General features: G+C 40.6%; 1 protein-coding gene across 4 annotated transcripts in view; it reads left to right on the top strand.

Annotated features, from left to right (window-relative positions):
* The first annotated feature begins 1,004 nt into the window (after nucleotides 1–1,004).
* rc3h1b (ring finger and CCCH-type domains 1b) overlaps nucleotides 1,005–21,035 on the top strand; it is a 24,030-nt gene continuing 3,999 nt past the window's right edge. The window contains exons 1-19 of one of the 4 annotated variants that reach the window (XM_036596319.1): nucleotides 1,005–1,148; nucleotides 2,624–3,068; nucleotides 6,761–6,881; nucleotides 7,829–8,068; nucleotides 8,591–8,766; nucleotides 8,958–9,158; nucleotides 9,652–9,784; nucleotides 11,618–11,849; nucleotides 12,508–12,759; nucleotides 13,701–13,894; nucleotides 14,796–15,241; nucleotides 15,694–15,852; nucleotides 16,219–16,371; nucleotides 16,451–16,670; nucleotides 18,138–18,228; nucleotides 18,360–18,456; nucleotides 18,723–18,887; nucleotides 19,744–19,844; nucleotides 20,602–20,647. In XM_036596319.1, the coding sequence (XP_036452212.1) occupies nucleotides 2,838–3,068; nucleotides 6,761–6,881; nucleotides 7,829–8,068; nucleotides 8,591–8,766; nucleotides 8,958–9,158; nucleotides 9,652–9,784; nucleotides 11,618–11,849; nucleotides 12,508–12,759; nucleotides 13,701–13,894; nucleotides 14,796–15,241; nucleotides 15,694–15,852; nucleotides 16,219–16,371; nucleotides 16,451–16,670; nucleotides 18,138–18,228; nucleotides 18,360–18,456; nucleotides 18,723–18,887; nucleotides 19,744–19,844; nucleotides 20,602–20,647 (3,258 nt within the window). In that variant the 5' untranslated portion in view covers nucleotides 1,005–1,148; nucleotides 2,624–2,837. Of the gene's footprint in view, nucleotides 1,149–1,274; nucleotides 1,359–2,623; nucleotides 3,069–6,760; nucleotides 6,882–7,828; nucleotides 8,069–8,590; nucleotides 8,767–8,957; nucleotides 9,159–9,651; nucleotides 9,785–11,617; nucleotides 11,850–12,507; nucleotides 12,760–13,700; nucleotides 13,895–14,795; nucleotides 15,242–15,693; nucleotides 15,853–16,218; nucleotides 16,372–16,450; nucleotides 16,671–18,137; nucleotides 18,229–18,359; nucleotides 18,457–18,722; nucleotides 18,888–19,743; nucleotides 19,845–20,601; nucleotides 21,022–21,035 lie in introns of those variants that run through there. The other 3 variants (XM_036596318.1, XM_036596315.1, XM_036596317.1) reach the window with 3 other exon arrangements.

Genomic DNA, 21,035 nt, shown 5'->3' with positions numbered 1-21,035 from the left:
ATATCTTATAATTATGACTTTGTATCTCATAATCAACTTAGTATCTCATAAAAAATACTTACTGTGTCATAAGTATGACTGAGAGTCTCATTAGTACAACTATTTCATAATTCTGTTTTAGCATCTCAATTATGATGTAATATCTCATAACAATGACTAATTATGACTTAGCATCTCATAATTATGACTTCATATCTCATAATTATGACTTTTTTCTATAATTTTCCTTCACTTAACTATGACTTACAATCTCATAGTTTAGCATTTCATAATTATGACTTACAAATTCAGAATTATGACTTAACATATCATAATAAAGACTATGTTATATGGTATCTCATTATAATGACTTACTACATCATATAACTTAGCATCTCATAATTATGATTTTCAATCTTATAATAATGACTTACAATCTCATAATTACGACTTAACATAACTTAGCATATCATAATTATGACATACAATCTCATAATTATGACTTAACACATCATGATAAAGACTATGCCATGTGGTATTCCATAATAATGACTTACTTTCTCATAATTACGAAATACACTCTCAATATTACGAAATGTCAAGTCATAATAATGATCGATACGTCATAATTATGGAAAACTTCCTCATTATTATAACTTACCATGCCATAATTATAACTTAGCATATCACAATTATGACTTACAATCTCATAATTATGACTTAACACATGATGATAAAGACTATGCCATGTGGTATTCCATAATAATGACTCACTTTCTCATAATTGTGAGATATATTATGAGATATCAAGTCATAATAATGATCGTTACGTCATAATTATGGAAAACTTTCTCATTATTATAAATTAGTGAATGCCTGTATTGCCTGTCCAGTGGCGGAAACGGGCTTCGATAAAATAGAGAGAGAGCGAGTGAGAGAGCGATATAGATAGAGAATGTGAGTGAGTGAGAGAGCGAGATAGAGCGAGATAGAGATAGAGAGAGATAGAGAGAGAGAGAGTGAGTGAGTGAGTGAGTGAGTGAGAGAGAGAGCGAAACTCCCGAAGAACTTCGGCAACCTGCTACACGGTCGATGATGATGGCGACCGACGAAACAAGGCGACGTTTTCTAAAGAAAAGATGAAGATGTCCGTAGTCGTTCAAGGATGAGTACGTGCGGGTGTTTTAGAGCGGCTCTCCGGCTGCTGAGATGTACTTTGCATCCAACATGTCTTGTATGTCTCTGTCTGTCTGGGTGTGGACCGGCTGCTAACTTGCTAAGGCGATAAATCAGCTGGCTGAATGTGCTTCGCAGCGCTGTGCAGATAAAACCAGCCGCCTGGTTCGGCGCGTATTTTTGCTCGACCGACTTTAATGCAAGTCAGTATCTGAAGGCATCTGGTTAAACTCGGCTCGGAACTGTTTATCTCCCCAAATATTCGGGTTTAGAAGGCTAGCTGGATACTCCAGCGCTAGCTGCTCGTGTTTTTAGCTTTGCTAACTGGCTAAGCTAACGCTAACCAACACAGCCTTTCGCTCGTTTAACGTTGGCAGTTTTCAGGATTTTCGCTTGTTTTGCAGCGACCCTGTACTTCAGTTTAGGCCGTTCCGTCTTCAGACAAGCCGAGCTGAGGCTAGTTGTGTTTATTTCTGCGTTACATAATCGCGCTTCATGTTAACTGTTGTTGGCTTCCTATTCGTCAGCTTCTTGTTCGAATTTTTCCGGTCCACCTTAAATGGTGCAGCAGTTATGATCTGGAGCCTGAGGCGCCAGAACGTAACTGCTGCACCATTTAAGGTGGAACGGAAGAATTCGAAAGAAGCTGATTTCAGCTTCGTGCAGAACTTTACGCAATTTTGTGCTCTTTTTTATTGACAATAATGGACCGCGTTACTAATATAGCATATTACATTTTCACGAAGAGTATTTTTTTACAGTTATTCTGATGGCAAACTGACTTAGGTTAGCTGTTTTGCTAAGCAAACAATGTTAGTTAGCGTTAGCTCGCTAGCCGGCTTACGTGCTAACGCTAACGTTGTCTCGCAGAACGAGACCGAACATTTTATGTGTACCTGACTGTGTCCCTCAAAGATATGCAGCTAGAAATTGTATTGTTACTCAGACAATATGTTTCAGACCGTATAGCTTTATGCTGGCTTTCTAGAATTAGCGTTGGCAGACGAGTTAGCTGGCTAGCTGCCTCCACCAGCTTTCTGCCATAGTAAGTTCTTAACCTAGCTTGCTAAGTGGCTAGCTGCGCTGCTTAGCCTGACGTTAGATAACACAGCTTTGTCCAAAAACAACAGAAATGGCTCATGTTTTAGAGGCGTGTTGCCACTTTTAAGTGCTAACACGAGTAATAATCTCGGATTCGCTTCATTTACAGCCGTTTTCTGTGAATGTGGTTCTGCAGGTGGCTTGTTCCCTTGTTTAGGTAGCAACAACTGCCTGCCAGTCGTTCCTTTGTCCCCATTTTGGTTAACCAAACCAATGCACTTGATCTCAGTGTCAAGGCAAGAGCGTGTGCCCTGTAGCACCAGAGTTCATATTTTAACAGATATTATGTTCTGTGGTTTACATAAATTATGCTGATGGTTGTCATTATGTGCTCCATTTAACTGTGCCTCTTGTTCTCTTGTTCCAGGTTTCAGGTTTCACACTATGTGATGAGCACCCGGGACGTGTGAAATTATTTAAGAACTCCTGTGTTCAGAAGATTTTTGATTCCAGTGGAATCTTCCAGTTTTCCTTTTTTTTTTTTTTTGTTTAATGAAACGCCCAACAGTCGCACGCACGCACACACCCTCACGCTTTTAAGGAACCCCTGCTCGTTTTACATGTAGACCACCTCAGCGACGATGCCTGTACAAGCTCCACAATGGACAGAGTTCTTGCTGTGTCCAATATGCACCCAGACGTTCGAGGAGACGGTGCGCCGGCCCATCAGTCTGGGGTGCGGCCATACCGTCTGCAAGATGTGCCTGAACAAGCTGCACCGGAAGGCCTGTCCCTTCGACCAGACGGCCATCAACACCGACATCGAGCAGCTTCCAGTCAACTCGGCCCTGCTACAGCTGGTCGGGGGTCAGGTGAGTCTGAAACTCGTATGGCTGGTTTTCCTAGTCGGCAAATATTAAAATCATCTCAGTGATTCTACAGTTATGTGGCTTGATAATCATCAGGTCGAGTTGGGGAGAAGTAATAAGCTAAACATTTTTTAAATGGAGTAAAAAGCTAGAAAATCTCTAGCTGCCTGGTGATAGTTAACAGAGTTACCGCAGTAAAAGCCCCCAGTGACCGTTTAAAAACTCATTTAGTTCTGGTTTAAAGAACATTACTCATTCATTGATTTAGTGTCATGTCTCAGCTTTCATGCAGCTAAGCTAAGCAGCTACAGACACTGCAGCAATGGACGATACTTTCTTACCAGATTTATGACAGCGTCGTGGCCGGATTTAAACAGGCAAACCACAACAGCTTTTACTGAACTGCACTATTTCCTTTTTTTTTGTAAGACAAAGCTTAAGCTTCAGCTCACACACTGTCACTGCGCTTGCTTTTATTACTTGTATTATTATTGCCCAAAAACAGGCCCTCATTTTATAAAACATAATCACAATTGAAATCACAGTCAGAAAATCAGATATTTTCCCCAAATCTTCCAGCCTTACTAGGCTGTCAATTGCTTTGAAATGCTTAAGTAAAATCACATCACTATCACCCACGTTAGATCATGACAAAACAAACCTGCTGCAGCATTCCAGGACTAGACCGAAATTTCCTTGTTGTAGAGTAATAAGACTTTAAACAGAATCTTCAGGCTATGTGTACGTCTGTAAAGTGTTCCTTGATTTTTTATCATTGAACAGGTTATTTGAAGGGGTTTCCCAATTATGTTTCTTCCTGATCCATGCCCTGTCCTTTAATATTGGATATTTGCTGAGTTTGATCTGATATTTAATAATTACCAACTTTTCTGCATAAATCAAGTCATTCAGAGTGGTTTGATGTGAAATGGTTCACTGTAGAGAAATTCACTGACTCCGATTTTTTCCAGGTCATAAAACTTTGGACGTCTGGTTTCTATCACCACCTCTATGAACAATTCTGTCTTAGTAAGGTTCTCTAGAACTAAGCATTTCACATTAAACTGCTCTGAATTGTTATTTTTTTTTAAATCTTAACATTTAAATTATGCTGAAGTTTTGAGAACTCCTGTATTATTACTTGTATTATTATTGCCCAAAAACAGGCCCTCATTTTATAAAACATAATCACAATTGAAATCACAGTCAGAAAATTATAATAAGATATTTTCCCCAAATCTTCCAGCCTTACTAGGCCGTCAGTTGCTTTGAAATGCTTAAGTAAAATCACATCACTATTATTGTAATGTGAGTTATGCAACACATTCAGAAGTAATGACCATTAAATGGTGTCTCGAATACTTTACTTTCATATATCCAGTTCCTGTAATGTGCAAAATCCTTTTTTTCCAGCTTTAAGCGCTCCGTTACTGCTTAGTCTATAATAACAACAAGAGTTAGGTTTTATGCGACTTGTTTAACAAAGTTATCAATAGAAGTCGTTCTAAGTCCATCTGCTGATTCTGGACCTCATTATAAGTGATGTTCCTGGATGTATCAGCAAAAATATGTGCAAAGATAATGACAGCAACCCCACAGCAACAGTTTGGTCTCTGGACTTATGAGTTGTTGGATTAGGGAGAAAAGTTAAGAATCATAAGGGAATGACCTCAGTGACCCCGGCAGTGAGTGGAAGTGGGCAGCACAAGCGTGAATTGGACCAATCATCCAAACACTGTTAGCATTTGCTAAAGCTGCTGTGGCCAGGTGGCCAGGATAGGCAACGTTTTAAACAGTGTGAGCATTTGTTGCAAGTCAGACTAGCTGCAACATATGCAGAAAGAACTTTTTAAGTGCTTATTAGTTCGCTCACTGGAGCTCAGTCAGGCATTAAAAAGAAGAAGAAGGGTTTTCGTAGGGTGGGGCAGCTGAAGGGCAGATGAAAATCTTGGTTCGAGGAATCATTTGACATCAGTATAGTCCCGCCCTATTGAAATTCCACCGAAGAAACACAAAAAGGCAAAAAAATCTCTCATTTGAAATGACAGTGGTTGTTTTTTATTTGGCAGACAGTAGCCTCTTTAAACTGAAGCAGGGTTGTGCCAGTCTGGTTTTGGAATGCCACACCGATTCACCAGCTGGGTTTTGCCCTGCTCACCTGATTAAACTGGTTAGGTGATTGCCCAGCCCTGTGTTCAGTCACCCATGTTAGATCATGACAAAACAAACCTACTGCAGCATTCCAGGACTAGATCGAAATTTCCTTGTTGTAGAGTAATAAGACTTTAAACAGAATCTTCAGGCTATGTGTACGTCTGTAAAGTGTTCCTTGATTATTATCATTAAACAGGTTATTTGTAGGGGTTTCCCAATTATGTTTCTTCCTGATCCATGCCCTGTCCTTTAATATTGGATATTTGCTGAGTTTGATCTGATATTTAATAATTACCTACTTTTCTGCATAAATCAAGTCATTCAGAGTGGTTTGATGTGAAATGGTTCACTGTAGAGAAATTCACTGACTCAGATTTTTTCCAGGGCATAAAACTTTGGACGTCTGGTTTCTATCACCACCTCTATGAACAATTCTATCTTAGTAAGGTTCTCTAGAACTAAGCATTTCACATTAAACTGCTCTGAATTGTTAATTTTTTAAAATCTTAACATTTAAATTATGTTGAAATTTTGAGAAGTTACTAAAAAATTAGTTAAACCGTCTCAGTATAGGTAAGATATGCAAGGTTCTAGAGCTGTAAGATGAATCGGTTTATATCAAAATTGCAATTTAAAGAGCTGTAGTTTGAATTACAGCCAGTGTTTTCAACAGTGTTGTCTTAATGTTGTCTCAGTGTTTTATGTGGAGAAATTTAATCTAATAACATGGTGCTTGTGAACTGCCTGTAGATGAATTAGACCAATCAAAAGCAACCAAACTAACGGACACAGCAGACATTCTGTTTTTTCTTGCCAAAAAAGAAACAGATCTGGACCTCAGTGCATACAGAATAATTTATTTATTTAATTTAAAATGCTGTCACAGTATTGATCAAATCGTTTGCCCCAAATCGTTCGGCTATATTAAGGCTGCCAATTACTTTGAAATGCTTCAGTAAAATCCCATTACTATTATTATAATGTGAATTGTGACCCACTCAGAAGTAATGACTGTTTATAGTGTTTTGAGTACATTACCTAGGTATTTTCAGTTGTGCCAACATGCAAAATAATCATTCTTTTAAGCTTTGAGTGCGCCGTTACTTAGTGTGTAATAACCGCATGGTCAGATTTTGTGTGGTGCGTTTAACAGCATTTTGACACAAAGCGACTAGCTTAACTGCAGTAAGAACCCTGGAATTGGGACATTTTCTTTTTCATTTTAAAATAATTCCAATTCAATGCAGACGTTTCGACCACTTGTTAATTTCTGAAAACCAGCCTTAGTGCTGCTGGTTGTTAATAATGTCCAGTTTAATATACATTTAATAATGTCTTTATGACACTGGTCTAAATAGAGTAGAAAGGGTTAAAATAGCCCAAACAAAGGGTCAGAATTTGGTTAGGCTTAATATAGCCAATACCAGTCCATTGAAATGACTCTTTGGTCAGGTCCAGTATTGATCTTTCATATATCGTTATTTGCTACACTACACTGTTGACTTACAGGATCTCTCTGTGCACATTTTTTCCTTTCTCAGGTGCCCAAACTGCAGCCTGTGGCACTGATTACTAGTCCTGAGGACACCAAGCATTACGATGAGGCTCGACAGTGTGTGGAGGAGCTGGCCCTCTACCTCAAACCCCTCAGCAGTGCGAGAGGTAACTGCTTTGCTCTGAACACTTTTAATTATTCCCACATAAAGCCATATACAGAAACAGATGAAATTATCTTGTCTTCACTTGTTTATGTCTGGCCCAAATCTTGACTGCTGCTGAAAATGTGAGAGACCCCACACATAATGACAGGTTACACTCAGTTTTTGTTTATAATCGCCCTTCAGTCATCCAAGCCACCACAGTACGAGATGTACCCAGAACAATACACGCTTTCAGATTATGCTCACGAATCAGTGGCTTGGTCAGTAGTCTCTCAGAACATGATTTAGATCAAAACTAATGTTGCAGACAGCAGCAGTGGACCTATTGCTGTGCTAGTCATTTGTGAATTTAGTATCTTAAAAGTGAGAGGAAAAAAAACAAAATTTATCCTTCCATTAGCTGGACTCTGTGTTTAGCTCTGCTCTCATGGTTTAGCCGTCTTTAACAGTGACATCAATGCAGCGATTCATACGAGAGAATCAGTGTTCCCCTCTGTACTAGATGATTTTGGGTCATAAATATTGAGTGTTGTAATACTTAAAACACTGTGAGTAGAGCATAGAGTTAATAATTGGATTCTACACACCCAACACAAAAGGTAGTCAAGGTAGACAAGCATCTAAGACTAGCCTGATATCCTTTAAGACACCTTTTGTGACTGTCAAGAGGGGCAAATCGGTTTCAGAATAGACCAGGTTACTCTATAATGTGGGCCATTAGGGTTTTTTTTATTATTATTTATTTATTTTTTTGTTGATTTTTTTTTGTTTTTTGATTATAGTATGCCACTGGTTGACTGTGTTTTTAGGTTCTAGCTTACTGGCTAGTGTTTTAAACTGCATAATGCCAAACTTGAAGACAGATCAGACGATGTATGATTGTATGATGCAATACAATGTATTACATCAGATTCCTTCATTCTTTTTTTTTTTCCCCCCCATATCTAGGTGTGGGTCTGAGTAACGCAGCACAGAGCATGCTCAGTCGGCCCATGCAGAGGAAGCTGGTGACTCTGGTGCACTGTCAGCTGGTGGAGGAGGAAGGTCGGGTACGGGCAATGCGGGCGGCCCGCTCTCTGGGCGAGCGCACTGTCACTGAGCTCATCCTGCAACACCAGAACCCCCAGCAGCTCTCATCCAACCTTTGGGCTGCTGTTAGGGCAAGAGGCTGCCAGTTTCTGGGCCCCGGTACGATGCTTTGGTTGCAGTCAACCTTAATTCCAGACCTTTTTACCTTGTAGTTCATGTTCTGGGTTATTGTAATTTATTGCACATCATACCTTTACCTCCCGCTGCCATCATACACACCCATAACCGAGAGAAAGTGCTCAGTTAGTTCAGAGGCCATCCCTTCTGTCTCTATGATTTAGACAGAAATACGTCACGACACAGAAGGAAAATGCTCTATAATTGCTGGTTCATGTTAATTTTAAACCTCTGGGATCCATCACTGTGCCAGAATGATGAAAAGCCTTATCATATTTTTTGTAAGGATGCTTGTGTTGTTTAGTATTGTTTATTACAATTTCAGTTTGTGTTAAAAACATAAGTTTGTGAAAAGTTTAACATGTGGTATAGAAAATCAGTTGCAGTGTTGGACCTAATCAGGTTATATTTCATATATATTTATGTTTATTTATAAAAGTATTTAGTGAATTGCTATCTTCTTTTTTCTGTTCTCTTACTTGTTTGCCTGTTGTCTCTCTGCAGCCATGCAGGAGGAGGCCCTGAAGTTGGTGCTGCTTGCTCTGGAGGATGGTTCTGCTCTGTCCAGGAAGGTTCTGGTGCTTTTTGTGGTGCAGCGTCTGGAGCCCAGGTTCCCCCAGGCCTCCAAAACCAGTATTGGACATGTGGTGCAGCTCCTTTATCGTGCCTCCTGCTTTAAGGTCAGCTCGTTTCCATCTTTTAAAAGGGGGTCCTTATTACAATACCTGTAGGGTGCATTTTTGTATCACTGTTAATCAGCTTTGTCACTAGACTTATACCTCATATGAATTTAACAATGCAGTTTTCATCTTGCACCCACCCCCATTGCTAAATTGCTTGTTTTTATTTAATGTTTTTTGCCCCTATGCAGGTGACCAAGCGAGATGAGGACTCATCGCTGATGCAGCTGAAAGAAGAGTTCCGCACGTATGAGGCTCTACGGAGGGAGCACGACTCACAGATTGTCCAGATTGCCATGGAAGGAGGCCTGCGCATCGCCCCTGACCAGTGGTCTTCCCTTCTCTATGGAGACCAGTCCCACAAGTCCCACATGCAGTCCATCATAGACAAGGTCTGTCTTAGTAACGGTAGCCTGCAAATGATTTGTTATCAGCATATGATTGTATGGGTTTATAATTGCTGTTATTTGGGAGAAAAATTACAAAGGCTACGAATAATATAGTCTGTGACAATACTGTTCATCTGTTTTGAGTCGCTTGCCATGTTAATAAAAATTTTGTTCAATAACAACTCATACATTATAGGTCGAAAAATTGTAAAGTGTTTATCGCAAGACATTTCTTAGATATCTTTCTATGTTTTCTGAAAATAAATGATAAGTAATATAAGTCAGGTCTTTTCATAGTAATCTTTTGTTTTGAGATTTGACCACCACTTCAGAAATGTGAGACATTCTGGATATCGTTTTTATTCATTCTTGATATATAGTAATCTACTGTCTGTAATGTGATCATTGTTTTGGACAGCTGTTTAGCTTCATATTCATAGTTTTGTACCACTTCTGAGCATGAAGTGTAATTTCTCTGGTTTTCTTTGACTTTTAGTTGCAGACGCCTGCATCGTTTGCACAGAGTGTACAAGAACTGACTATAGCTCTGCAGAGAACAGGTGATCCTGCCAACCTGAACCGGCTTAGACCTCACTTAGAGCTGCTGGCCAACATCGACCCCAGTCCAGGTACATTATTTACATTCAGGAGACTTCTAGAAGTTGGACTCGAAGCATAAACGTCTCTTACTGAAAATTGTCTCCTTAGCGTTTACTATTTTTAACCCAGCTTTGAAAATGTCTCTCCTCTGGCCTCAAGTGATATTTTTAAAAACATATCTGAAGAGAAGTAAGATCCAGACAAAATTTTCCATCATGTTTAATATTCACATAGCAGATGAACTGAGCCATGCAAAGTGTTGATAAAAGACAAAAGCTGGTTTAAGCTGGACGTACATCACACAACTTTCATAACACAAAACAGAGAGCATCACGCATGTCGGAGGTGCATATACTAAACGATATGTCAAAAAATGGGTATGGCGCACAAGTTTTGCCTACTGAAAAGCACTTAAAACAAATCTCGCTGTTATAATGTGACACAAACAAGGCTAAACTGGACAGAACCTGTGTGCGCATAAAAGCACAAACAAGAAGCATAGCAAAAACGGATACTGGGGATGAATAAGGGGTAAAGAAACACAGACATCACTGTGAGAGCTGGGAAAATGCATATGGCCAAAAGTAAGTGGACACCTGATTGTCACACCTGTATAAACTTGTTAGTATTCATTAATATGGTGTTGCCCCCTCTTTGCAGCTAGAACAGCCTCCACTCCATTGTCAAGATTTTGGAGTGTGTCTGTGGAAATTTGTGTCCATTCGCTCAAAAGAGCATTAGTGATGTTGGAAAAGAAGATGAGAATCATCTAAAATGTCTTTGTATGCTGTCGCATTAACATTACTCTGCACTGAAACTAAAGGGCCCAAAAATAGCCCCAGATCATCATCCACCCTTCACCAAACTTTTTATTGTTGGCACTATGCATTCAATAGATATTGTTCTCCTGGCATCTGCCAAACCCAGATTCCTCCATCAGACTGACAGATAGTAAACCTCCATTCATAACTCCAGAAAACACGTTTCCACTGCTCCAGGTTTCAGGGGTGTCGTGCTTTACGCCACTCTAGCTGATGCTTGCCATTGCACATAGTTCTTAGCTTGTGTGCAGCTGCTCAGCACTGGAAACCCCCCCCCCAGCTCTGTGAGATTGCATGGTCTACTGCAGTTAACTGAGGCAGATCTAGCAAGGCAGAAATCTGACAGACTGACTTGTGGCAAAGGTGACATCCTATGACAGTGCCAGTTGTAAAGTCACTGAGCTCTTCAGTACAGTTGCATGGCTGTGTGCTTGATTTAATAGTCCTGTTGGCAGTGAAAGTGGCTGAAACATCTGAGCTTAGTAATTAGAAGTAGTGTCCACATACTTTTTTACTACAAACTGCCAGCTGACTTGAAATTGTAAGGAGAGTAACTGCCTGTGTGTCTGCCTTCTGCTGCACATGTGATGTGCAAACATGATTGTTCCCCTTTTTTCTCTCCTTGCTCTGTCATTGGCTGTCGCCTGAATCAGTCGTTCAGTTACATTGCTGACCATCTTAACACGTTTTAAGGTATTGGAAGGCTGCTGTTCACTCCATAGCTTGATCGGAAGGCCAGAGTTTGACTCATTTCCCCTTTACACTACCAGATAATTTGATAGAGCTCCCAGCCAGATCGTGTAGTGAAGGCCCAGAGTTAGGAATTGCACATTTATACATGTTTTTTTGTGATTCCCTGTGTAAAATATTCCTGTATTATTCTGCCACGTTTTTTCCTATATTTATTAGAGGTACCATTATTAAAAATATAAATGGATTAAAACAAATACATCAGAAAATAAAGACGTTTTGTGTTCCTTCCCTGTAATGCACTGTTTATATAATCACTAACAATCTCCCTGCCCTGTCCTCTGTCTGCAGATGCCCCCCCTCCCACATGGGAGCAGCTGGAGAAGGGGCTGGTGGCGGTAAAGACGGTGGTGCACGGCCTGGTGGACTTCATCCAGAACCACAGCAAGAAGGGTGCCGACCAGCAGCAGCCTCCTCAGCACAGCAAGTACAAGACCTACATGTGCCGTGATATGAAACAAAAAGGGGGCTGCCCCCGAGGAGCCAGCTGTACCTTCGCCCACTCACAGGAAGAGCTGGAGAAGTTAGTATTATACTGTCTTTTTTGAACTGTTATGCAAATACGCATACGCTGAATTAGTCACATGCTATGTAAATAGATACTTAACGCTTGAATCTCTGCAGGGCTTCCAAATTGCTTTGTTGGCCCACGCTTTAGTGCTCTTATTACTACATGACACATTACTACATAATAGTTAGCTTATTACTCAGAGCAAATGCTGAATAGTAACTAAGTAGTAACTGAATAATAAGCCTGAAATAACAAAAAGGATCAAAAAGGAACTGTTCAAAATTAATATTTAAAGTTGTAGCTGTGTTATGACTACTGCTGATATATGAAATAAACATAATTTATTACTTTTTTTCTTTTTGACATTAAAATTCTGAGTGAAATTAATGCCTGACAGTATGAATCAATAGCATGATCTATGTGATGTCACTGAATAATGCTTAAAGCTTTCTTTCGCTATTAGCAGTAGAATATTTTGGGTTGGGATGTCCATTTAAACCTTAGCTAGCTTCGTTTTTGCTAGAGCTTTCCTGGTCTCTGTGACGCTGAGCACACCTTACTACAGCAGACTCATTGTCATTTCACCAAATTTAACTAGACTTGAATGACCAGTAAATGATTTACATGAGCACTGGGGAGTTGAAAGTTCTCTCTCTCGCTCTTTCTGCAGATACCGTAAAATGAATAAGCGCCTGGCTCCGAGGCTGCCGTGTGGTCCTGGTTTGCTGCCTGAAGAAGGGGTCCCTCTAGAGGGCGTCACCCGTAAGCCCTCTCCACTCACCAATGGCATCGTGGCTGCCTGCCCTGGGACCCCAGTGCCACCGCTTTTGAGCCGTGGACCAGAACCGTCCCCATATGAGCTCATGCGCAAGCCCAAGGTGGACGCAGGCAGCCTGAGTGCTCCCGGCTCTCCCCCTGACACGTGCGTCTGCCCTGTTCTTTCATCTCTTCATCACAAATCAGTGTAGATCTGAATCTCATTCTTCTACCATTCATAAGCTTGAAGTCACGTGAAAGGGGAATTCCACCATTTAATGTCTGCAAAAATAGTCATTTAGAGTGGTTTGATATGCCTTTGTTTCTTTTGTATACCTTTTCATCATGAATGGATATAAAGATAACTTTTATCTAAAATGGATTTATCTCAACACTATCATAAAACAATGTCTCAGGCACCAGTTACCTTATGTTACCATTTCATGTAATAACTTTCTATGAGGGAGCTTTTAGAGACATTAAACGCTTCACATGTTCCTGTGATCACCACAGCGAACAATTTTGACTCAACTAAGTTTCTCTAGAATGGAACATTTCACATCAAACCACTCTTCATGACTTTGTTCACATCTCAATGATTTAACCATTTAGAAATTTTGTGAAATTGTTGGAAGTCCCTTTTAATTGTTATTGGCAGGTATAGAAATATATGTAAACGTTATAATGTAGATTAAAATACTATAATGTAGTATTTTGAATGCTTTTCAGTAATTTGCAAAGTTATTAGATTGTGATAAACTGCAGTTATCTATTAGATTGTTTGTTTTTTTTTGTTGTTTATGTGGATGTATAATAGTTTCTTAGCTCTCTACTGATGATTAGTTACACAGGACCAGCAGATAAATGTATAAAATGTATAAAATGATAAGCATTTACATCTTCACACTGTTGAAAGCACTGATTCAAAACAATTGAACAGTGATGCCAAATATTTGAGTCATAGTACATTTTACAGTTTTAGTTTTGTTTCACAGGCTCAGTTTTAACGACTGTTTTCTTCATTTATGTAATTTATGAGCAAGTTAAACTTGGGCTGTCCCCTTGGTCACTGACTCACGTCTCACTTTCACTCTTTTTTTTCCACAGTTTGGATAAAGCTGGCCTGCCCCTGCCACCCCACGCCGTAGCACACCCAAGGGGTGAGCACTTGCCTATGCCCAAGCAGATACCCGGCATGCCCCGTGGGGCACCACCCATGTACCCCCAGCAACAGGCTGAGCTTTTCTACCCCGAGGCGAGAGCACCCTCAGGATCTCAGTATGATGCACAATACTCTGCTGGTAAGCAGACACAATCATGTAAAAACAAAAACAGCTACTGAGGTTTATAGTCTCTAGAGACTTGCCTGAGATCGTTTGCTAACAGGACTGTCAGATGTGGTCAGAAATCAAATTCAGATTGGTTGAATATTTAAATATATTCAAATTTAAAATAGATTCAACATTATCAGCATAATTAGCATAATTTATTGTGCGTATAAACCTGTGATTCACATCCTGGGAGTTGAGACTCATGATGGTTGTGAAAAAAGGTACATAGGCCTATTCTGGTGTATTTTTTGAGAAGGATGCATCCATTAAAGACTGCTGCAGTATCTGTGTAGCGGTTTAGCTACGCATTTTCACTGTCTTACAAATATTCTGTGGTTATTAGCTTACTGTGCTACAAAGCTTCCACCTTTACAGTGTTGGCTTGTTAGAAAAGGACTGTCATCTAAAGCAGATGTTTTGGTTACCTCACTTGAGAATGTATTTCTGTTTGTGAGCGTTAAGCTCATCAAGTAAACATATTTCTTCATTCAGAGTGACTGAAATGCTAGAGAGCCGTCAAATGTTTAAGTATATGCCCATACAGTTTAACAACTCTAAACATAGCCAAAGTATATAATCTCAAGAACGGTTTTGGTATGCAGCATAGCACATGGGTGATTAAAAGTGATTATCAAAATAAGCCAGTATCTTGCCATTATGTCATCTGTAGGGTGGAATTTTAGTTTTCTTAAATCATATGTAATGTAGAGAAACCAGGATAAGCTTGAGGTTGAAATACTGCTAAATATCGATATATTTATTGGCCACCTAGCTTCTAATCAAAGACACGTTACAATATTTGCCACGTTTGTCCAGATTAGTAGAGATGCACAGTAGAGTCCTAACAACATTTCTGTCTTCTGTCCTCCAGGTAACCCCTACCCCTACCAGGCCACCCAGTACGTCCCACCCCGTTACATCCGTAACCCTCCTCCCCCGGGGGAGTCTGCTGTGGCTCCGTATCAGGACCCTTACCCTGGATACGGCCCTGAACGGCAGTATCCGGGCCCCCACTCAGGCCCCCCTTTCTCAGCCGTCAACCCCCATCCCTATCCTCCGCCCTCTCACTATGACAGCCGTCGCCATGGCCCTTACGCCGGACCCCCACCTCCTCCGCCATCCTTTGCACCTCCCAGAGATGAGCTCGTCCGAATGAGCCCTGTGCCCCTGGACGTCCCTCCTGCTGCGCTACCTCCCCCCACGGCCGGGGCGGCTGGTTCCCTCTATCACCCTGAGTCTTCGTCACGGGAGAGGTATCCGCCTGAGGGCTACTACCCGCCCGCGCCGCATCCTGGTCAGATGAGGTCCCATGTCAGGGTGAGTTAGAGGGATTTCTTTTACTTCAGCATCTTTTTTTTATGTTCTTTAAGTTGACATTTGCTCCTGTGTCTGGTTATTACTGCTGTTTTGCTGTATAATTTAAAACTGCAAGGTTTTTTTTTGGTTCAGATTGAAAGTAGTAGCATTACTGTGTCAGGAGGAAACAAAAAAAAAGCTAAATTATGCTGTCAGCAGTAGTAGGTAATTCACTTACATCCTTGAAGGACAGGTCCTTCACATTTGGAGTTGTTTTTGAATACTCTTTTAATTATTGTTGGTTATGTAATTAATTGCGTATTTTACATTCTGCACATTGACCTTCAATGTTTTCATGTCTTCTTGCTTTCTGTCCTCCACCCACTTCAGATGAATGTTGTTAAGCCGGTACAGAGTTCTTTATTAGTGCTGTGTTGTTTCTGACGTCCTGTTTGTGGTTGTGTTCCTTCTAGGATCCATACAGCCGCTCCCAGCCCAGCCTGGACTACCTGCACCGCAGGCGTAAGGAGTTGCTAAACCAGCTGGAGGAGAGGAAAGTTATCTCTCCTCCGCCCTTTGCTGCCTCTCCCACTCTGCCCTCTCACGCCTTCCCTAGCGACTACCCACAAGAGGTACATATTTTCAGTCAGTAAGGTTATGTACACAGGAATATGCATATTGTTTGTTGTAGATAATTTAATACTTAACATTTTAAGATACTTAATTTAATAAGTTTCTGTGTAATTCTTCAGTCAAGCTTATTTTATTTTATGTACTAGACTGGACATTATCCTAAGAATCCCTGTGGTGGCCTTTTGCTAAATTAGGATGTTAATGAGAGTCTAATGAACTGAAAGAAAGTTGGCCAAGGATTAAAAAGAGCTCTTTCATGACTCATGGAGCCACAGTAGGGTTGTTTCCAGCGTCCATGATGCGCCATTGTTTCTGGCCGATATGAGATTCAGCTGGGCGCTTTAACCTTATCTCTTGTCTTGCAGTACATAGAGGATGGCTCAAAAGCTTTTGGAACCCGGGAACCGGACTATGCCGGACAGTACTCCCCGTGGTCATGTGACACTATAGGATCGTACATCGGCTCCAAAGACCCAAAACCGAAAGATGCTATGTCAGCTGGTGCTGTGGAAATGATGGTAGGAGACTTCTACTTTCAGAACCTTTCTTAGCATTCTCTGTTGGCAAAAATAACAAACGTTTCTTTGCTTCTGACAGAATATGGAGGGAAAGAGTCTGCGCGAACCACCTCTGGATGCTCAGCGCCGTTCTGCAGAAACCAAAGACGACGACCCCATCATCCCATTCGGCCCTCTGCCCACAGTATCCCCTTTCGGGGCCATCTCCCGCACCTCCAAAACGGGCTACCAGACCACCGGCCCAGTGCAGGCCATGGCTTCTTCTCAGGCCTCTGGCTCCAAACACATGACTATGGCAGGTAAGTTAGAACAAGAACACAGAACTCTACAGCTCCGAGTTGTTCATGGGCTGTAAAAATGAATCATTGATCTCAAGATCAGCTGCATTGATTTTGGAATGTTATAATAACTTATCTTCATTATAATTTTGAGTAAAATATATACTTGTTTTGGTCAAATATTTCAAGCAGTTTCCACTTTGTAAATAGTTCCTCCAGTCCCATTTTCATAATGTATTAAATAATTTCCTAACTAAAAGAATTAAATTTGTGTGTTGTGTGGTCAGGTATTTATACTCCTAGTTGTTAAACATTCTTTTAACTGAGTACTGGCTTTTAACGTTTGCCTATGAAACAGGGATGCACCGATCATTAGTTTCTATGGCCGATTCTGATTTCTGTACAGCCAAATGGGCCAAAGGCCGATTTTTATTAGCCTTTTTTTCATCTGAAGCTCACACTATGTGGGGTGAATGAACTCATGAAGCATACTAGCAAATATTTAGTAATTTCACTTAGCCAGTGTCACAATATAAACAACATTATTTGCTCTTTATTGGGTCAATTTTGAAACGGTTGCCTATTTAAATAACATGAATCAAATGAAGTGCTATATTGAAAGTAAGAGGTGACTGCCTGTTTAGCACAACACGTCACGCATAATTATTCTGCAGCCTTTTGGTGTAGGTATAGCAGCAGCACTCATACAGCGAAAATGCACTCGCCTGCCTCACCTTAATTACATCATAAATTTGCAGCACAGATCTGCCAATATAAAAATGAAATGTCCGAGTGCCAATTTTGTATTTTGAGCAAAAATCTGTCCATTCCGGTCTAGTGCATCTCTACTCTGAAGAGGCTTTATACACTGATCAGGCATAACATTATTAGCAGCACTGCTGTGTCTGATCAACTCGCACCAGCACAACACACACTAACACACCACCACCACGTCAGTGTTACTGCAGTGCTGAGAATGATCCACCACCCAAATAGTACCTGCTCTGTGAGGGTCCATGGGGGTCCTGACCACTGAAGAACAGGGTAAAAGGGGGCTAACAAAGTATGCAGAGAAACAGATGGACTACAGTCTGTAATTGTAGAACTACAAAGTGCACCTATATAAGTGGAGCTGATAAAATGGACAATGAGCGTAGAAACAAGGAGGTGGTCATAATGTTATGCCTGATTGGTGTATGTAGTACAATATTTCTCTGCTAACCTGATTGCCAAATACTCAAATCTAGTTGCCAAGACAATAATTAGCAGTAAAATATTTTTGTTTTTTTTTTCCTGCCAGTGCTATTTTGGATCTTTTTGTGTGTGAATGCTGTCCAATTATAAAACCGAACAGTTTTGATGTTAGATAGTGACTTGCTCTGTTTTACAGACATAGTGCATTGTTTTGGCCCACATAATCTATAAAATCAGTAAAATTCTTTGATCTGTAAAAATCTTTAAAATGTAACATCTCTGTTGCCCCCCCAGCTGAGTACTCCTATGGGAATCACGTTGGCTGGGGAAGTGTTTCCTACCCACAGCACCAGAGTATGGCCTCCCCAGGACACTTCGGTGAACGGTATGACCATGATATAACTTTCACCAGTGTTTAAAAAGCCTTGGTCACGGTGCTTAAGCAAGTGCAGTTGCTTGAGGCTTGAGTATTTTTTCATAACCGATTTCTCATCATTTTTGTTCTTTGTTCTACAGTCTGCCCGTTTCTACTCCCGATAGAGAGCAGCTGAAGATCGAGCTCCAGCAGGTCAACCAACAGATCAGTCAGCAGACGCAGATCCGTGGCATGGAGGTGCATATATGCCCTTGAGTACATAAATGAACAGCACAGTGCACTTAAATTGCGCTTCAGAATCAGTTTTCACTGTCTGTAAACTGTTTTTCAGTCTTGATTTCAACCAGCTGGGTTTACTAGTGCGTTAAATGATAAACTAACTATACCTGATTAGCCAAGTGTCTCACTGCCAGTTTTAAAGGGTTTGTTATTTAAGGATATATGGAAATGATGTCCACACCTGCTCTGACATCCCCATCACTGCTGAATTTACATGTTTGCAGGCTGCCAGTAACTCCATGCTTTTGCAGAGAGAGGCCAGCGCTCTGGCTGCCCAGCCTCCTACTGCTAAATGGGCTACGGGAGGTGCGGTGTCCAGCGAGCAGCTCAGTCTGGAGCTCCACCATGTAGAGCGGGAGATTGGAAAGAGGACCCGTGAAATTGCCATGGTGAGTGGGACGGGGTCAGTGATAGGGCAGTGTAATCGGATATCGGCAATGATCGGTAATGATGATAATGACGCCTTAAAGGCAACAATGAGCTTGTTGGGAAAGACGACTAGAGAGGACTAATTCAATTTTAAACAGCTGGTTGAATGATATTGTATAATATAGACATGAATTTTTTTTTTTCCAATTAACTGTTGAAACAATGGATTATTACAGGGGCTTTAATAAGATGTAGAGTGAATTTTCTACTGTCTTTGCTATGACATACCAGATAACACTGAGCAAGTCTCTCAGTGGGTCAGATGAGCTGTAAAATAACAAAAATAGCCTTAAGTACTTTCCCATAGGCATCTGTAGCTCAATTCCAGCTTGACTCCACTAATGGTGACTTTTTTTCTTTATTTCGCTCACTTATTGCACACATGCTGCAGCTGAAGTTCCTCTAAGAAGGGGTGCTATTAACACGGAAGTTGCCATGATTTCAAACCTGCAGGAACTGAGCAATGTGTTTGCAGTAACTTTCAAAACTAGACATGATGTTTTTTTCTGCTTTCTTTTGTTGTCATTTGCCTTGATTCTACTGATGGAAACGTACCCAGTTCACAGTGATTGTTGTAACATAAACACATGAACGTGAAAGCAAACAGCTATGGAAAATAACTGCATTCAGCTCAATTAATTGTGACCAGGCGATTGTCTAATAATTGTAACAGGCCTAGTTGTATGTATTGATCACAGATCCTTGAGAGTGCTGAGATCTTGTGACTTGGTATGTGAATTCTGCAAGGGCTGTTCCATGATAATTTACAATACTTTCGATTTTGCGGATTGTGTTAAAGTCTGTTTATCGTTACAGGAGAACCAGGTGGCGCATGAAGTCCAGTTCAAGTTGAAAGCCACTGAAAATGGGCAACCTGATCATAAAGCCCAACTGGAGGAACTCTCCTTAGCACTGGGGTGAGTGTTGCAATAATGTTACCCAGATCTTGTTCCCTTTTTACTGTGTTCACATTGGCAGCGACGTTGAACTCACTCATTCATTTACAGTGAGAGCTGGCGATTTCTGGCGACTGGAGGTAGTGTGAAGGTTGGCAACAAGACAAAGTTGAGCAAAGTTTAACTTGCAATGTAGCGATTGCCAGTGTCATTTAGCAGAGTAGTATGTGCTTTATCTCTGCCACTGAAAATTGTTTTACTACATTCATAGATATTTATTTCTACTGGAGATGGAGTAATGGCACTGCTTTTGCCGCAAATAGCTGGAGACCGAACGGAGCAAACGCTGCTTTCTTCACACACTGAGTGAACAATGATGCACTACACAGGGATTAAATTTATAAAGAAGTGATTTCTCTCCAGGATTTTTATTTTTAGAGCGAACACATCTGATCTGTGCTTGGTGTCAGTGAAACCATGGCAACCAGCGGTGAGTTTGATTTCAGAAATGACCACGTGAAGGAAAAACAGCGTTTTGGACGAAAAGTTGCTGCCAATGTGAACGCACGGTCCATATCATGGAAAACTGAATTTTCCTTGCTTTTTTAAGCAGCATTATGTAAGATTATGTAAAGTAGTGTTACTGAGAAACGTTACTGAAAAAGAATGTCCAGCTCAATGTTTAGGTCTCAAATGTAAACCAACATTATACTGATGAAGATATGATGACAATAGTAGCTCAGAATTCTCTTTGAATACTCTTTCAATGCGTTTTCAGTCATCAAATTCATCCGCTCGGGGAAGGGGTCCGAACCACAACCCAGGTTACAAAACGTTCTTCTGTATGTTACGTGCAGTTACACATTTCACCAGAGAGGTCTCCAAATCTAAAAATGTATAGTTATATGGGAACATGAATAAAGTTTGAAAATGTATTGTTCACTTCCCAGTCCGTTTATGGAAACTAAGCTGTTGAAAACCAACACATTTTATACAGGGACAGCCAATCAGGAGAGAGGAGACATTTACATGTATAAGCCTAAGTGGATAAAGTGGATTCAAGAGTTTTCATGTAAAAATTAATTATGACTGTTTTTGGTACATAAACCTCAGGGGAAAAAGTTAAATGCAAGAAAAACGGGCATTTAAAGGAGTAACTTATCTGGAATGAATGTTTGCTGTTCCTAATCAAGTCTTTTTATCTTATTCCAG

Source organism: Colossoma macropomum, unplaced genomic scaffold, assembly GCF_904425465.1.
Source record: "Colossoma macropomum unplaced genomic scaffold, Colossoma_macropomum, whole genome shotgun sequence".
In the NCBI taxonomy this organism is placed as follows: Eukaryota; Metazoa; Chordata; class Actinopteri; order Characiformes; family Serrasalmidae; genus Colossoma; species Colossoma macropomum.
This window is presented reverse-complemented; position numbering and strand designations above follow the sequence as displayed.